Source organism: Mus pahari, chromosome 3 (assembly GCF_900095145.1).
Source record: "Mus pahari chromosome 3, PAHARI_EIJ_v1.1, whole genome shotgun sequence".
Classification (NCBI taxonomy): domain Eukaryota; kingdom Metazoa; phylum Chordata; class Mammalia; order Rodentia; family Muridae; genus Mus; species Mus pahari.
The window spans coordinates 139,546,541-139,564,553 of NC_034592.1; the positions used below are offsets into that span (position 1 = coordinate 139,546,541).

Genomic DNA, 18,013 nt, shown 5'->3' on the forward strand with positions numbered 1-18,013 from the left:
GAGGGAGGGAGGGAGGGAGGGAGGGAGAGAGGAGGGAGGGAGGGAGGAGTCCTACTGAGGCTCTTCTATGAGGCCTGCTGTTCCCAATGCAGATCTCTGTGACAACTGGAATTGGTAGGGCAACACCACTGAGCAAGTCTAACAGCAGGAAGTCAGCCTTTTCATTACAATAGACAGAAGGGGCCCCCATTTGGTCCTGAGCTTGAGCTTGAGGCAAGATGCCTTAGTATCCCCTTTACCACATGTCACTTCACTTTGAATAAAGTTCTTGCACTCCTCCCGACCCAACTCCCCAAAATCTCAGAAAGTCACTGTGGATAGAGAAGGACACTGTCACTGTGGACAGGGAAGGACACTGTCACTGTGGGTAGAGAAGGACACTGTCACTGTGGGTAGGGAAGGACACTGTCACTGTGGATAGAGAAGGACACTGTCACTGTGGGTAGAGAAGGACACTGTCACTGTGGATAGAGAAGGACACTGTCACTGTTGAGAAGAAGGCAGACACTGAAGTAAGGACATACAGCAGTGCAGTCACACAGACCAGAATGGCAGTTGCCTAAACAAATACTGAGGGGCTGGAAGACACCATAGTTCAGTCACTAGGACGCTTGCTGTACTAGCACACACGAGAACTGGGGTTCAATGCCCAGAACTCACTCCCAAACACAGGGTATGGTGGTATGCAATGTAGTTCTGTGCTGCTGCGGAGGAGACAGATGGGAGTCCCTGGGACTTGCTTGCCAGCCAGCCTAGCTTACCTGGTGAATTCTCTTAAAAACAAAGTGGATGGCCCAAAAAGCATGTCAGCCTTAGCTGTCCTCTGGCCCCACCCCTGACACACCAGACACTGATCTCCTATCTCACTTCAGGAATACACTTAAACTGAAGGCAGAGACAGGGAGTGCCAATATGCACAGGAGCACAGTTCATAAAGTCAGAAAGTGGTAACAACCCAAACGTCCCTCAACAGACGAGTGGATAGACAAAGTATGGCATATATATAGAATATCACCCAGCTTTAAAATGGAAAGAAATCCCCATGCGTACTATCACACAGATGAATGTGGAAGGTGTGCTCAATGAAATAAGCCAGTCATCAGATGCTCTAGTGTGTCATTTCACTGGAACATGGCACCTTTTCAAATAGTCAAATTCATGCAGACAAAAATAGCATGGTGATCGCCCAGTAAGAGCAGGGAGAAATGGTGGCTTCCGCTTTAATGAGTAAAGGACTTCAGAGTGGGAAGACAAAAAGGTCCCAGAGGTGGACAGTGGCAAAGGTCACACAACAATGTGAGGGTATCTAGCACCGAACTGTATGCCTAAAAATTAAAGTAGCAAATTTTATAATATGTGTATTTAAAAAGAGCAATCAAAAGAGAGGCCAGCACTGCTTAGTATGCAGTCCCGGCTGAATGAGCTCTGTTCGGGTGCGATGGAGACACGTACCTTCCTATAGAACAGTGCTAAGGACCCAGTCCTCTTGGGTTTGCTCACTCCGCTCAGATGAGCATCTTGTGCTTTAGTCAGATGGGTCTGTTTTGGAGAAGCGCCAATTAGTGACTGGGCAGTCAGTGACACAGGGCTCTCAGCAGTGGACTCCAGAGTTGTATTCATGGAAATAGGAACCAGTGTGATTTCTCCAGCATCATTGGCAATACCTGCATGCACAAGCAAGATTCTCAGTTGGAGATAAAAGCTGAATGCTCACAGCAAGCTGTCAATGTATATGTATGAATCAGTGCAGGGATGTTAGAGAAAAGAATGCAGCTATTACTCAGGAGCTATCTATAACACAGTTCTGCTTTTACTTTCTGAAGCAAGAGCATGTTTCCTTTCGATAGTCTTATGTTTAATTTTATCTAAAGAGACAAATTTTTCTTTTCTTTTCTTTTTTCTTTTTTTTTTTTTTTTTGGTTTTTCGAGACAGGGTTTCTCTGAAAGAGACAAATTTTGAGTAGCAGGGTATGATGCCTCATGTCTACATCCTTGGAATCTAAGGCAGGAGGGCTGCTGTATTTGTGAGGCCAGCCTAGGTTACATGGTGAGTTAAAGCCAGCAAGACATAGAGGCCCTGTCTTAAAAACAGACACCACCACCAACGACAACAAATCTTGTCTCCTGTTTCTGTATGAGCCTGTGATGTTTTTATGATACTTAGAACTTTTACAGACATCATCTATTTATCTTACTTATGGGAGGAGTGTGTATATGTGCCACGATGTGAGTATAGAGGTCGGAGGACAACCCACAAGACCAGTTCTCTCCTACCATGTGGCTTCTGGGGACTGAACCTGGGCTATCCAGTTTGCAGGCAAGATCCTTTAGCTGATGAGCCATCTCACTGGCCCAACTTTAATACTTTAAAAAGCAAATTTTGAGCCGGGCAGTGGTGGTGCACGGCTTTAATCCCAGCACTCGGGAGGCAGAGGCAGGCGGATTTCTGAGTTCGAGGCCAGCCTGGTCTACAGAGTGAGTTCCAGGACAGCCAGGGCTACAAAGAGAAACCCTGTCTCAAAAACAACAACAACAACAAAAAAGCAGCAAATTTTACTCTTTTGAGCACTAATTTCTCCCTTAATACACCAACTTATAAAGTTCAGATAACAACAAAAAACCTAAATCCTAACAAAACGGGTTGTAAATTTATAAAATGTGGAAATTTAAAATAGTGTATGTTCAAAATAAAACAGGAATTGGAGTACTGAACACTTCAGGGCAGTGGGACTAAGATGTGTGTTACTATGAAGATAGATGTCATTCTAGGGTCAATACTGTAATGTGCACAGAACGTCCGCTACCCAGAGTGACCTTAATGTAAGCCGTGGGTTGTTCATGCAGATGAGTCAGTGCAGCCTCACTGATCTAAGAACACACAGCTTAGTGTGTATGATGTTGATGCTTTCACAGGCTGGGAGAGAGCGCAGGGAGGAGGACAGGATGTGTATGGAGAGACGGCTCAATGGCTTAGAGCATTTGCTGCTAATGCAAGGGACCCAAAGCTCAGTTCCCACCACTTACACAGTGGCTCACAACCACCTATGCTCCAGTTCCAGGGGAACTGATGTCCTCTTCTGGCCTATACGGGCATCAGGCATGTACATGGCACATAGACATGCATGCAGGCAGAACTCTTATATACATAAAATAAAAATAAGCCTTTTAAGAAAATATTGACTTATATCATGTGATGCAATTTCATAAGACATAAATTTTTATGTAACTGAACAATATAAAGTAGAGATGAAGATGTTACCATGCAAAGGAACTGTAACTTTCTGTCCCATGGTCCCTGTGACTGTGGTTGTGGCCATTGTCAGAAGAGCTTGCCCAGGGGAAATTGATAAGCTTTCAGCAGTGACACTCGAAGGAGCAATTTTCAGCTTTGTTCCTTCTGCCATAATCTTATCCATCAGTGTCTCCTTTGGTGGGTCATCTCCAAACAGTCTCCTCTTAGCACTTCCTGCAGCAGGGGAGCTGTAGCGCTCATGGACAGAAATCGGAGACAATGGTTGCATATCTAATAAAGAGAAAAATAAAAGGGTTTAAATTTAAAACATATTCCAAAATAAAAAAAAAAAATCAGGTTTCCTTATTCGCACACTAAGCACTTGAGATGTAGAAGTGAGCATGGCTCCCACACTCACAGACTGCCGAGCCTAGAGGGAGAGAGAGCAGAGTGTGAGCGGTGTGGCAGCTCAGTTTTCTGCATTCCTGCAGCTCTGTCCATAGCAACATAGTAACCCGTTAAGAGGAAGGGAGAGGCTGAGCAGTCGAATGACATGAGCACTAACTGAAGAGGTGGCTTCTAGCTCTTGGTATTACCTACTAAATAAATAGCACCCATAATTAAGAGGGGGCACAAGCAAAACTCGGGTTGGGGAGTCACAGTTTTGCCACCCCCCACATTCCCAGCAGTTTAAGACAGTGGCTGTGGTTTATGAATTAGTAAACACAGAGCCACCGTTAGTAGGGTCACCAGGAAATAGGAGCAAATGCAACATATGCCACTGTTGACCCTGCCGTAATTGGAGGGTCTTCTCCTCCAATCAAAACCAAAGTGAAGATTATGGATTGGTGAGGTGGGTCAGTCATTAAAGTGCTCACCATGCAGATATAGTAAGCTGGGGATTTGGAGCCCCAGCCCCAAGGTGTGATGGCACAGGTCTGTTATCCTGACAGAGAAAAGTGGGGGAGGATGGGCAGAGACAGGCAGACCCCAGAACTCACTAGCCAGCCTGCCTCATGTGGTAAGGTGAAGAGCAACAGTGGAAGACACAGAGTATTAACCTCACACAGACACACAGTTTTAACCTCTGTCACACACAGTTAGGGACTGGGCCTCTCCCAATGCAATTCACTACAGTGAACACAGGTTCTCTAGACAGTTTTGATACTATATGTTCTTCTTTAAGGAAAAAGAGATATTTTATTCTAGAATCAAACATTTAAATAGAGGTTTAATTTATCCAAAATTCAGCATTTCAAAAATGATAGCAGCTTAATCAAGTTTTTATGTTAATGTAATAGTCACAGGAGTTTTTTTCAGGTACATCAACAGAAACAACAAATCTGCAACAGAGTCATGTGCTTTCTGATGACATTCTCATATTCCCTCCCCCTCTCTGTTTTTTGTTTTTGTTTCTTTGAGACAGTGTTTTTCTGTACAGCCCTGGCTGTTCTGGACCTAACTTTCTCTGTAGAACAGGGTAGCCTTGAACTCAGAGATCCTCATGCCTCTGCCTCCTGAATGTTGGGATTAAAGGCATATACTACCATGCTGGCTCTCTGACAATATTTTTAACTTTCCAGTTGGTAAAAGAGAGCTGTTAAAACATTCAAAAAGTTTTTCAGGATAGTCACACAGATACTAGGTCATAGGCAGAGATGAGCAATGAATGGTAATTAAATGCTTTGGACTGGTTTTATCTCAATTTGACACAAACTTGAATCATCTGGGAAGATAGAACTTCAACTGAGAAAATGTTCCCTCCAGCCTGGCCTGTGGGCAAGCCTATAGTGAATTTTCTTGACTAGTGACTGATATGGGCTTACTTCACTGTGGCCCATGTTGCCCATTGCCTGGCAGTCCTGGGTACTATAAGAAAGTGGAGTGAGCAAGACAGCACTCCTACATTACCTCTAAATCACCCCTGCCTCTAGGTTCCTGCCCTATTTGAGGTCCTGCTCTAACTTCTCTTAGAGGTGTACAGTGATGTGAAATTACAAGTTGAAACAATCAGGGCGTGGTGGCACACGCCTTTAAGCCCAGCACTCAGGAGGCAAAGGCAGGTAGATTTCGGAGTTTGAGGCCAGCCTGGTCTACAAAGTGAGTTCTAGGACAGCCAGGGCTACACAGAGAAACCCTGTCTCGAAAAACAAAAACAAAAGAAAACTAAGAAAGCCACTAGTAACGTCTGTCATATAACAACAAAAATGGATTTTTGTCTTCCAAGGGTCAACAAACTCTCAACAGTTCCATCATTGTTCAAGTTCAAGTCCAATGTCCTTTGACCCAAGGAAAACTACTAGTTGTGAGCTTCTACAAAAACTGTAATGTAAGTTATGTATGTCTGACTTTGTTTTGCTTAATTTTTGAGACAGGGTCTCATTATGTAGTCATGGCTGACCTAGAACTCATTATGTGGACCAGAACAGACTGACTTTAAACTCACAGGGACCCACCTTCCTCTTCCTCCAAAGTGCTGGGATGAAGTCATGCAGCAGCACACCCAGCTCATTGCATATTTCTAGAGACATTCAATTCTGCATCGTTGTCCACAGTGTTTTACCACTGTCCTGAGTCAATCTCACAAGTACACCATGTGCTCTGCTGCTGTTGTTCTTTGTTCTGTGCACGTTAGGCAAGCACTCTACCACTGAAGGACAGTACCCACCACATTGAAGTGGAGGCATCTCAGTATCTAGGTTTTGCTTTTAGTAGGTGATCGGTTAGTCTAACTTTTAAAGTATAGGTAATAAAAATTACTCTGGCAATGATGTGTAATGTGAGATGGGGAAGAGCTGTGGCTAAATAAAACTCTTTGAATGATTCTGGAAGTCACAAAAGTAGCCCCGACTTTAGTCTTCAGTAAACAAGTAGATTCTTGGAGCTCCCAGGACTCCTACAAGAGTCTACTTGAGTGCCTTGAATCTAAGAAAACCAAGGGAGCCCTTGGAGTGAACAGGAATGCTCAAAGGTGGTGGTTCAAGGAGAGAACTGGGTCCCAGCCATGATGTTATCTGCAGACTCCATGAAATACCTTCTCTTATGAGAGCACTTGCTTAGCATGGCTTGAGGCTCTGGATCCCATCCCCAGCACACTGATACAAAATAAACTCACAGAGTAACTTAGATGGTGCTTGCTGTCTTAGGTTGTTTATAACAGGGCATCTACTTTTGCCCTGGCAAACTGTTGATAGATCAGCTATTTATTTGTACGTACATTAAACTGAGTGTTTACCATAGTTTTTCCAGTATTTGCAAAGCAACAGTGGAACAGCAAAGGTCTTGACCATTTTTGGAATTTAAGAACTCAAAACACATACCTGGAAATCTTGTACTCAGGAGTGGAGGATGGAGGGTCAAAGTCTGAGGCCAGCCTGGCATACATAGAGAAGCTCTCTCAAAAGCAAAACAAACAGAACAAATTCCAAGGGATTCGTAATTCAAAAGATGAGAGTGTCAGGTGGTACATCACATTAAAAACAAGACTGCACTAAAATCTTCCCATTATTAAGGCTCAAAAGGTACAATTTTAAGAGTGTAAATAAGTCTTTTAGGAGATGTTGCTCAGTGATAGAGGTTAATTTTTTAAATTAAATTTTAATTTATTTAGTTCAGAGGAGAATGGCAAGCTATGGTGCACCAGTGGTGGTCAAAGAATAACCAGAGAGTTGGCTCTGTACCCCAGCATGTGGGTCTTGGGGAGTCACACTTAGGCTGGCAGGATTGGTGGCAAGTTCACTGAGCCTGCCAGCCTCAAAGCCTTTTTCTTTCTTTTCTTTCCCCTTTTTTTCTTCCTCTCCACAACCCCCCATCTCAGAAACCGTCTTTCTCTGTAGCTCTGGCTGGCCTGGAACTCACTATGTAGACCAGGCTGGCCTGGAACTCACTATGTAGACCAGGCTGGCCTCAAACTCAGAAATCTGCCTGCCTCTGCCTCTAGAACATTGAGATTAAAGGCGTGTGCCACCAGGCTCAGCACGGAACTGTGTTTAATACAGAGAAAGTGTGTAACAGGCCACACTGAGTATGGGTGAAAGCACTGGGCTTCTTGTCAACTCTCAATGAAGAAATTAAATGTTTATGCTTCTAAGGAGTTAGAAACTGTTTTCTTAAAAAACTGATCTGTGGACACTGGAGAGATGGCTCAGCGGTTAAGAGCACTGATTGCTCTTCCAGAGGTCCTGAGGTCAATTCCCAGCAACCACATGGTGGCTCACAACCATCTGTAATGGGATATGGTGGTGGTGGTGCCCTCTTCTGGCCTCCAGGCATACATGGAGGCAGAATGTTGTATACAGAATAAATAATCTTAAAACAAACAAACAAACAAACAGGTCTGATTCTGTCCCCCCAGTGCTTCATTGACGTCACACCTACCCTTTCGAAGGCTCCCACTGTCAGTGCGAACTTCCTTAACCCTTGGATGTATTATTGGAGACATGGGCATCATGGGGAGATGACCTTGCACACTTCCTCCATTTCCTATTTCAAAGTTATTTGGGAATATAACCTACAGAAAACAATAGCACAGATAAAATACCACAGACAGATCCCAAGAAAAACAACAACATGTATACAAGTCCTCATGCATGAATGGTCATAGCAACATCATTCCTTTTTTTTTTTTTTTAAAGATTTATTTTATTTATTATATGTAAGTACACTGTAGCTGTCTTCAGACACTCCAGAAGAGGGAGTCAGATCTTGTTAAGGATGGTTGTGAGCCACCATGTGGTTGCTGGGATTTGAACTCTGCACCTTTGGAAGAGCAGTCAGGTGCTCTTTTACCCGCTGAGCCATCTCACCAGCCCACATCATTCCTTTTTTATTGAAAAAATTTTTTCATACAATATATTCTGATCAAGTTTTCCCCTCCTCCAATTCCTCTCAGACCCTTTCCACCTTCCTACTTACTCAAGACCTTTCTTTCCTTAAATCAAACAAGAGATACACAGACATGAAAGCGCACACACGCACGAAAACAAAAATGAACATGTAAAAGACCAATAAAACAAAGCAAAATGAAACATTCTATAAAAATACAAATGTGTTTTGTGTTAACCAACTACTGCTTGGCATGGGGCCTGCCCTGAAATGTAGTTGATATACAAATAAGACTGGTGGAGAAAACTGACTTTCCCTTTGGCAATAGTTATCATCTGCAGATAATCTGATAATTTAGGGTGGGTGGGACTCCTGGTTCATTTTCCCCTCTCAGTGCTAGGACACATCTGGCTTGAACTTGTATAGAGCATTGTTCATAAAATCCAAGGCTACACCGAGAAACCCTCTCTCGAAAACAAAACGTATTCTCCTCATCTCGCCCTGGCTTACTTCTTCACAGGAAGGGACTCTGTTTGCAGAAGCATGGAGAGCTTCCCACAGTGCAGAATTATTAGTCCAAGCCAAACTCTCCAAAATCTGCTCTTCGATGCTGTTCAGATGTTTCACCATGTCTCTGGAAAGGCCCTCCTCTGAGCGGATCACCACCTCAATAACCTGGAGAGGCAGACATTCAAACACAGTGAGTTCAGACTAACAAGCAATCACTGCTCTAGTCATACAGATATGAGTGGCTAACTTTACTCCCACACAGAATCACACTGAAGCCATAATTCTGTGGACGACTAGAATCTGTGTGTTATAAATTTAAATACAAGATGCTTTTAAGTCATTTTCTCCCTTTCTCTTTATTCTTCTCTCATGCAGTATATCCCAATTGCAGCCTCCCCTCTTTCCAGTTCCTGCCACTTCCCCACCCCCCAGATCCACTGCCCCTCTTTCTCCCTCTAGAAAAGAGCAGGCCTCTGAGTAATAGCAAGTGAACTAAAAATATTACCACATACAGGGCTGGCCAACAGTTAAAAATGCTTTCTACACAAGCAAGAGTTCAGATCCCCAGAACGCAAGTAACTTCCAGAAACTATGGCGGCCTGCCTGTAACTCCAGCTTTGGAAGGCAGAGGCCAGCAATCCCTGGAGAAGGCTGGGCACAAGGCAGGTCTGGGTTTCATTAAGAGACCCTGCCTCAAAGGATATGGTGAGAGAACAGTTAAGCAAGATTCCCAACATCAACTTTGGGTTTCCACACACTCATGCCCAAACATACTTGTGTGCCTACAAACATGTGAGTGAGTCTACATGCATTCATATATACCACACACACAGACATATGAAAACAAAAAAAAAAAGGGAAAAATATTACCACATACTTGAGCTATATATCAGCAGAAAAGTCATTATCTATGATGTGCAAGGTCTTGTGTTCTATTCCTAGACCAAGATAATTAACTAGTAAAAGAATAAGGTAAAATAAAACTATACACATCTTTCATGTCTTTTTGTTTTGTTTTTTTGAGGCAGAACCTCAGGTAGCTGAGGCTGGCTGTGACCTTCTGTATAGGCAAGGATGAACCTCTGATCCCCCTGCCTCCATCTCCTGAGTGCGGAATTATAGGCATGGTTGTGGTCCTCGTGCCTCAGGCCTGTGATCCAATGGGTATAAACAGGGGAAAAGTCCAAGAGTGGTAGCAGTCCAGTCCTACCTTCTGGTCTAGTTTCTTCTTAATCCACCTCCCCTTTCCAATATCTCAAAAGATTAGAATGAACTATTTAAAAGTAACTGTATGTGTTTTCTCTAAAAAAAATAAAGTAAAATTCCGGTTAGGTAATGACCCTAGTACAGGGAGAGGGCCTAGAGCCTCTGAAGCGATTAACTTTCAAACACAGTGATATCTGGGTCTGTGCTAAAGGAAGCAAGGCCTAGGTAGAGGAGCAAGTGAGGTTAAACACCGAGAGCCGGCTCACATGTGCAAGTCAGTAATCTGAAAAAGAACTCAAACGATGAAATGGGCTCAATTTCCTCCTCCTTTCTTTTGTCTTTGTTTATACCCCCAAAAGGAATAATTACTAAGAGAATATTTCCAGAAATATTTTCTAAACATTGCAACAGTGTTTCTTCAACATTAAAATAAATGCTTATGTGAATACATACCATAACAGAACTTTGCAATCACCTTACCTTATAAAAATAAAATGGCTGCAAATCGAGGACTTCAATAATCCAAGGGAAAGTACGGGGTGAGCTATATGCAAAGAGCACAATTTCCAAACAACAAGCCATCAAGGATTTATGAAATATATCTTGCTCTAAAAGAACCTTGGGGAAGAAAAGGATCAGACTTTAGTATTTCTCAGTAATTTCACCCTTGGTCCTTCCAGAAAGAACACTATAACCTCATGTGGTTGGGAAGTTAAGCAGAAAGACTTGTGTTCAAGACTAGCTGGAGCTGTAGAGCAAGACAGAGGCCATGTTAGGCAGCACATAGAGAAGAGCAGGTAACGGGGAAGAACATCCTGCAAAGAATAGACAAGAGACATCCACCGGCCCAGAGAGGTCAGGTAAGGAGGACAGCTAGAGGGGGGATGCCTGGGTCTCCCGGGAAGGGGAAACAGAAGAGGTTTTTGTAAGTGGGAATGGGAGTGGTAGCGGGAGGGGGAGAGAATCAACTGGGAAAGGAGAAATGGAGGGAGAAAAACAGCCAAAATAATCTGTAAAAATATTATCCTAAATTATCAGAGATAATTAGATAATGAGGATATAGGTTCAGTTCTGTTTTATATAAATAAAATAAAACATATATATGTTTGTGCATATATAAATTTATGTATCATATATGCATATGTATCATGTACCTCACTCTCAAGCTGATAAAGTTTTCCAATCATATTTAATCTCGTTTAATATAGATTTTGAATTTAAATGAGGGACATGAAAAATGAGCCTAAAAATGTTAATATAAAATAGGTGATATTTCCATTGGGAGAAAAAAACCTTAGAATTGGTTCTTTTCTTTTAATTATTTTGTCAGCATAAATGTTAACACTGAAATAAAAGATAAAATAATACAGAAGCTAAAAGTTCAGAGAAAAAAAAAAATACTTCATTGGGAAAACAAAAGACTCTCTCATCAATGAGCATAAGACCCAACACGTTGCTGGGCAGTGGTGGTTAAAACCTTTAACCCAGCAGTTTGGAGGCGGAGGCGGAGGCGGAGGCCGGTGGAGTCTGAGTACCAGTCTACAGATTGAGGTCCAGGACAGCCAAGATTACACAGAGAAATTCTGTCTCAAACCCCACCCTCTGAAAAAAAAAATCTAACATGTTTTCAGTTTTAAAAAATGGTTATTTGGGGGCCACAGGAGAGATGACTCAGTGGGTAAAGCTGTCTGGCAACAAGCGTGACAACAGGAGTTTGATCCCTGGGACCCAAACATTAGGAGTGAAACCAACCCCTCACCTCCACACGCACACCATGTCCTGTGCTCCCCAACATATATAAACATTTAAAAAATAAGCAATTTGAGCCAATGAGCCTGCTGAATGGGTAAAGGCCCTTGCCTTGCCTGGCAACCTGAGTTTGGTCCCTGAAAGCACATAAACTTGGGAGGAAAGAGCTGATTCCACAAAGTCTTCTGACCTCCAAACCTGCACCATTCTGTGCACATGGCCAGACACACATCATAGCCACAATATCTTTAAAATTTACTGTCACTTATTTTGCTTGTGTATGTGGTTCTGTGTGAACACACAAGTATATGTTCCATGATGCCCATATGTGTGCTGTGAGGATTAAGTTGTCAGATAGTTGTGAGGTTTGCACAGTAAGTGCTTTTTAGCCACCGAATCACCTTGCTGGACTCCAAACTTAAGTTTTTAAAGCTATCTATGACCCTTCTTTTATTAAGAATTACCAGAAATCAACAAGAGAATAAAATCCCAGAAACTCCATTTAGGATAAAGCCAAAAGTCATCCATAACCACAACACAAGTCACAAAGACCAAAGGAAGAAAGGATGACAAGTGACTCACAGACAAAAGACACTCAAATATATTTGAGAGCCGACAGACACACACTTAAAGGAGCTTGATGTATGAAACCTGGAGGAGACACAGCATTGATGGCACAGCCAGAATGCAAAGTAGAAATGAGGCAAGAACAGACCCGGGGCAGGGGTGATCTGGAGATCTGCAGAGGTTAGACTGTGGGAGGGAGGGAGGGGACACAACCAGGGTTCTAAGGGTCAATGATAACCCCTTAGGAGTCTAAACTGTTCTCTAGAGACACTGAAGGAGACTTAACGGGTACTTAAGAAGAGGCGGATGTCTATAACTAGGCTGTCAGTTTCCCTTCCTACAACAACCAGGCAAGAACAGGACACCAGTAGCCACAACTCTCATCACCTGAAACCACTGGATGCTATCCACACAGGTTATCAACTTTTAGTGCCTTATTATATATAAGTAGACAATATCAAATAATTCAACATTTGCAGAAAAACCTCTCCTTGAAATACTGAGCATGACATACAGAAACATTTAGGAGACATGTTAGGCAATAGGAGAAAACATTAAAACACTATAATTAACCTTAAGGAATAAAAAATAAATACAAAAATTTAGGGGTATATGCTCAGTGGTAGAGCACTTGCCTCATATGTATGTATAGGACCCTGAATTCATAAAACAGCACTGCAAAATAATGAAACCAAACAAACAATGAATCACAGGACAGACACAAGTTTAAACTAAAAGGCCACTCTGTAGGAATGCCCAATGGATGAATGTAAAAACCCACAAAAAAAAAAAAAAAAAAAAAAAAAAAAAAAAAAAAATATAAGTAAGTAGATGATTAGGGAGGGAGGTTCTCAAAGTCATAAAGAAAAATGTCAATTTAGATTATGCATACAGACAGCTACCAATAAAGTATCAGTCAATAAACACTTAAGTAGACTTTAAAGGAACTTAGGGGTTGAGAGATGTGCTTAGTGGCTAAGAGGAATGGTAGCTCTTCCAGGGGACTCAAGTCCCAGTATCAGCATGGCAGCTCACAACCAGAAGTAACTCGGAGAATCCAACGGCCTTTCCTAGCCTCCCTGGGCACTTCATGCACAAGGTACACAGCAGGCATACATATAGGCAAAACATATACAATAAAAGTAGAGGAAAAAAGAGTTTAAAAAGGAACTTTAAAATGCGATATGGGGGTGGAGAGATGGCTCAGCAGTTAAGAGCACTGACTGCTCTTCTAAAGTTCCTGAGTTCAAATCCCAGCAACCACATGGTGGCTCACAACCATCCATAATGAGATCTGATGCCCTCTTCTGGAGACAGCTACAGTGTAGTTACATATAATAAATAAATAAATCTTTTTTAAAAAATTAGATATGGTTTCTACATTTTACTGAAATGGTGAGATATCTATACCAGTAGAATGAGTCATTCACACACACTCACATACACTGACAAAAAAAAAAGAAAGAAAATACATATGAAAAGAAGCTAGAGCCTTAAAAAACAATGGCCAAGAAACCCACCAAAACACAGAAAAAGCAAGCAAGCAGAAGAGGAGAGGTTTATCTTTCCACAGGCTGTACTTTTCAGAGCTGAAAGGGAGGAAAGTAGAACCAGTGAGGGGAAAAAAGGGTACAAACAGGAAAGAGAAATAAATGGTAGACTTATTTACCACATTCATAATTAAATGAAAGTGGGCTAAAATTGCCTGTTAAAAGACAAAGAAGACAGAGTAGATAGAAAAAACATGACCTACACTGGGAATAGCAGTTCATGCCTGTAATTTCAGTACTGAGAAGGCTGAGGCAGGGGGACGATCACTGTGAGTTCATCAGAGCTACATGGTAAATTCAAGGCCATCTTGGCTACAAGAGGCTCTCTCAATCAGCCCCACCCCTCAAAAACAAACAAACAAACAAACAAAACAAACAACAAAAAACCCATGACTCAAATATTTGCTTCCTGCAAGAAACTCATGTAATAATAGAAGTTGCTTGGAAGCAGAACAATGGAAAAAAGGTGTATTATGCAAACATTAACTAAAAAGAACCGGGAACCGTTAGAAAGACTTCATAGCAAATAAAATTACCAGGGTCAGAGAAGGGACACTTGATGGTGACAAGAGGGTCAACTGATAGAGAAGTCAAGAAAGCAATCTTAAATGTGCTAAACAGCAAAGCTTCAAAATAGGAAAAGAAAAAACTCTGATAGATTTGAATGAGACAAATTCACAATTATATCCAGACATTTCAGTATCTCTCTCAGTGACAGACAGAAGCAAGCAGAAAATTAGCAAGAAAATACTCAGCAACATCATAAACAACAATACCAGATATAACACAAATCCAATGTGATAAACTACAACTGGACAGTTAAAGAACATTTCATACAATAGAAGAACATACATTTTCTTCAAGGTTTTATAGAACATTATCAAAATAAACTCCATCTTAGGCTATAAAACATAGAATCAATAAATTTAAAAAGGTGGATTCACACGATGTGTTATAAAACTATAACTACTACATTACACTAGTGGCTAAGTGGAGTGTGACATAAAGGGCCAATGTGAAGGCCTTCCTCCTTTCTGGTAACAGAGAATTCTGGGCAGTCAGTGCAGTAGACCCCATTTATTTGTGGCTTTATTTTCTGAGGATTCTTTCATTTACCCAGGTCAGTCTTAATTCAAAAATCTTAACGAACAATCACAGACACTAATTCTCAAGTTTTAAACTGTGTGCTCCTCTGCGCAGTGTAAGCCAGCAGAGCGTCTCGGTCTGCCCTGCTGTGGACGGGACTCGTCCCTCTGTCTCGTAGATCCATACTGTATATGCTACCTCTCATTAGCCATTCAGTAGTAGTGATTGTGGTGTGGTGTGTCAGGGCTTATGTTGAAGTCCCCCACATTTTACTTCATAATGACCCTAAAGTGCAAGAGCAGAGACAGTAGCAACTTAGGTAAGCCAAACAGTAACCACAACGTGCATTGTGTAGGGATAAGGATGAAAGGACAATAAGGTACTTTGAGAGAGGTGGAAAATACTCATATAACTTTCATTATAACATCTTGTTGTAACTATTATTAGTAGTAACTATTAGTGTTACGCTCTCACTGTACCTGAATAGATAAACGTTATCAGCCAGGCATGATGGCACATCTGCCACCTCAGCACTTGGGAAGCAGAGCAGGAAGATTGCTGCCACCTCTGGCTACATAGTGAGTCCTTGGCTTACAAAACAAAATCAGGCTGCTAAGATGGCTTGGCAGGTAAGGATTCTCTCCACCAAGCCTGATGACACGAGTTCAAACCACCAGAGGGAAAGAAAAAGAACCTAAAGCTGTCCTCGCACCCCCACATTCATACTACAGCACACATGTACATGAGTACAAGTTCATGCTTAATAGTTGTTCCAAAACCCCAAAAGCAAACCAATGTTATCACAGATATTCATATATATATATATATATATGAACACACAGAAATACAGGAATAAGAGCTAACTGAAAATTATCTCCCTCCCAAAAAAGGGGAACGTCTAGGTCTTAACTTTGTTCTGATTACATACCCACACATGATACACCTATACAAGGCCAGACACTATTTTACTTTCAATTTCTTTGTTTTGATACTGTACTGCTTAAGTTGTAATCCCTGTAGGAAGATGATTTCTCTGTTACGTTTGCAACTTTCTATGAATGTATAATTATTTAAAAAGAAAAGTAAAAATTTTACTTCTCCCTTAGGTGTTCCATTAAGATGTTAGCATAAACCACAAAAGACAAGTGTATGAAATCCAAGAAAAAGAACCAATACTAAGCTGGGCGCGGTGGCGCACGCCTTTAATCCCAGCACTCGGGAGGCAGAGGCAGGTGGATTTCTGAGTTCGAGGCCAGCCTGGTCTACAAAGTGAGTTCCAGGACAGCCAGAACTATACAGAGAAACCCTGTCTTGGACCCCCCCCCCCAAAAAAAAAACCAATACTGAAGAAATGAGATGAACATTTCATTCAGGGTGCAACAGAGAAACGCTTTTGTGAGCGTCTATACCATCCTGACAGATACAGTGGGACAGAAGATGCAGAGTGCACAGAGGGAAGGGGAGAAAGGGGAACAACTTATGTTAGGCTTAGCTTTGGAGAAAATTTCTGAATTTTCTGAAAAGATGGCTGAAGAGACGGCTCAGGTAAGGGCACTTGAGGCCAAGCCTGATGTCTGAGTTTGATCTCCAGGACCTGCACAGTAGGAGAGAAACTGACTCTGCAAGTTGTCTTCTGACCTCCACGTGCACGCCAAACTATACTGTAAGATACATTCCGTCCCTCCCCCAAATACATAAATACACAGTCAATATATAAAGCAAAAGAAAAATATTTATAGCAGTTCTTGAGGTGATCAGAATTGGTCAAATATTCAAAGAAAACTGTTGTTTTTTTTTTTTTTAAGAAAAACGAATACTATTTTATAACTTAAGAATCCTTGAGTTATAAACAAATAAAAATTGTTAGCTTAATAATTTGAGGGGAAGACCAGAGAACATAGAAAGCTCACTTATAGGGAGAGAATACTAATGGGATACGAAAGATGATCTTTACATATTTGACCTTTCTATTTCGAGATGAATAGCCTGGATGTGTCAAAATCAACAAAAGAAATTTGAAAAGAAAACTTTGTCCACATCTGCCATAAACTGCTGATTCCCTACAATAGCCTACAGAGCCTGTCAAAATACTGCTTCCCTAACACAGCTCCCAGCGATCAAATGCAGACTGCACAGCTGTGCTGGTGTTGCTGGCCACACTGGGCGCAGCCGCATTGCTCCAAAGTCCATAGGGTGTACTGAAGGAAGGCACTCTGTGTGTGTGTGTGTTTGTGTGTGGCAGGGTCCATGCACTGCCACTCAGCTTTGTATTGCAAATATTCTTCATCTAACTCTGGGTAATTATCAATCCCTGCCCCCCCAAAAGAAAAACAAACCCTATGAGAAGATATCTTTGATTTTCTACAGAACAGCAACCCAGACTTAATGCTAAGCACCAAATGTCAAGCTTTCAGAATTGGTTAGAAATTCTGTAGCCCTGTGGAGGGAACTACCAGATTCAGAAGAGAAAGTTATGAAGCTAATCTTAGGCAGAATGAAAAGTATACAAAGAAGCCGTGAACAGTTTCAAGAACAGTCAACTCCAAGTCAGCTGATGTCTTCTGAGAAAGAAATCAGGCAAGAACTTTTAAAAATTAGTTATTAAAATGAAGAGAATTAATTTTGCTTGGAAAACCAGAAAGACCTCCATCAGCACATTTATTATCTGAAAGCTTCCAAGGGGCGAAGGATCAGTCTGTGCAGAGAAGCTGAGGCCTGAACACAGGCTTGGAGGAACCTGTCCGGTGCACATAAGCAGGCATACATTCAGCTTGCTAAAGATGATGACTTCTTTGTAATAATGAAATGAAGTGTTAGGAAGAGCAGGTGGCTGAAGTTGAACAAAGTGACCTCATCAGTTATAGTGTAAAACAACCAGGTGACATCACTGAGAATTAAGGGAGAAGAAACCAAGTAGGTGTCAAGGTCTCAAGTAGTTGTCAAACTAGAAAGGATAAAGCTGAAACTAGAAAGGATAAAGCTGGAACTAGAAAGGATAAAACTGGAACTAGAAAGGATAAAGCTGAAACTAGAAAGGATAAAGCTGAAACTAGAAAGGATAAAGCTGTAACTAGAAAAGATAAAGCTGAAACTAGAAAGGATAGAGCTGAAACTAGAAAAGATAAAGCTGGAACTAGAAAGGATAAAGCTGGAACTAGAAAGGATAAAGCTGGAACTAGAAAGGATAAAGCTGGATCTAGAAAGGATAGAGCTGGAACTAGAAAGGATAAAGCTGGAACTAGAAAGGACAAAGCTGGAACTAGAAAGGACAAAGCTGGAACTAGAAAGG

At 41.6% G+C, this 18,013-nt stretch overlaps 1 protein-coding gene across 2 annotated transcripts in view; it reads right to left on the bottom strand.

The window, feature by feature from the left end:
• The window catches only part of Rbl1 (RB transcriptional corepressor like 1), a 58,498-nt gene that overhangs the window by 19,541 nt on the left and 20,944 nt on the right, over window positions 1-18,013 (bottom strand). For both annotated transcript variants that reach the window (XM_021193047.2, XM_029536688.1), the window contains exons 12-16: window positions 10,253-10,390; window positions 8,567-8,731; window positions 7,610-7,742; window positions 3,260-3,523; window positions 1,453-1,664 (exon numbers count right to left, since the gene is read on the bottom strand). In XM_021193047.2, coding sequence (XP_021048706.1) covers window positions 1,453-1,664; window positions 3,260-3,523; window positions 7,610-7,742; window positions 8,567-8,731; window positions 10,253-10,390 — 912 coding nt within the window. The remainder of the gene's footprint in view (window positions 1-1,452; window positions 1,665-3,259; window positions 3,524-7,609; window positions 7,743-8,566; window positions 8,732-10,252; window positions 10,391-18,013) is intronic.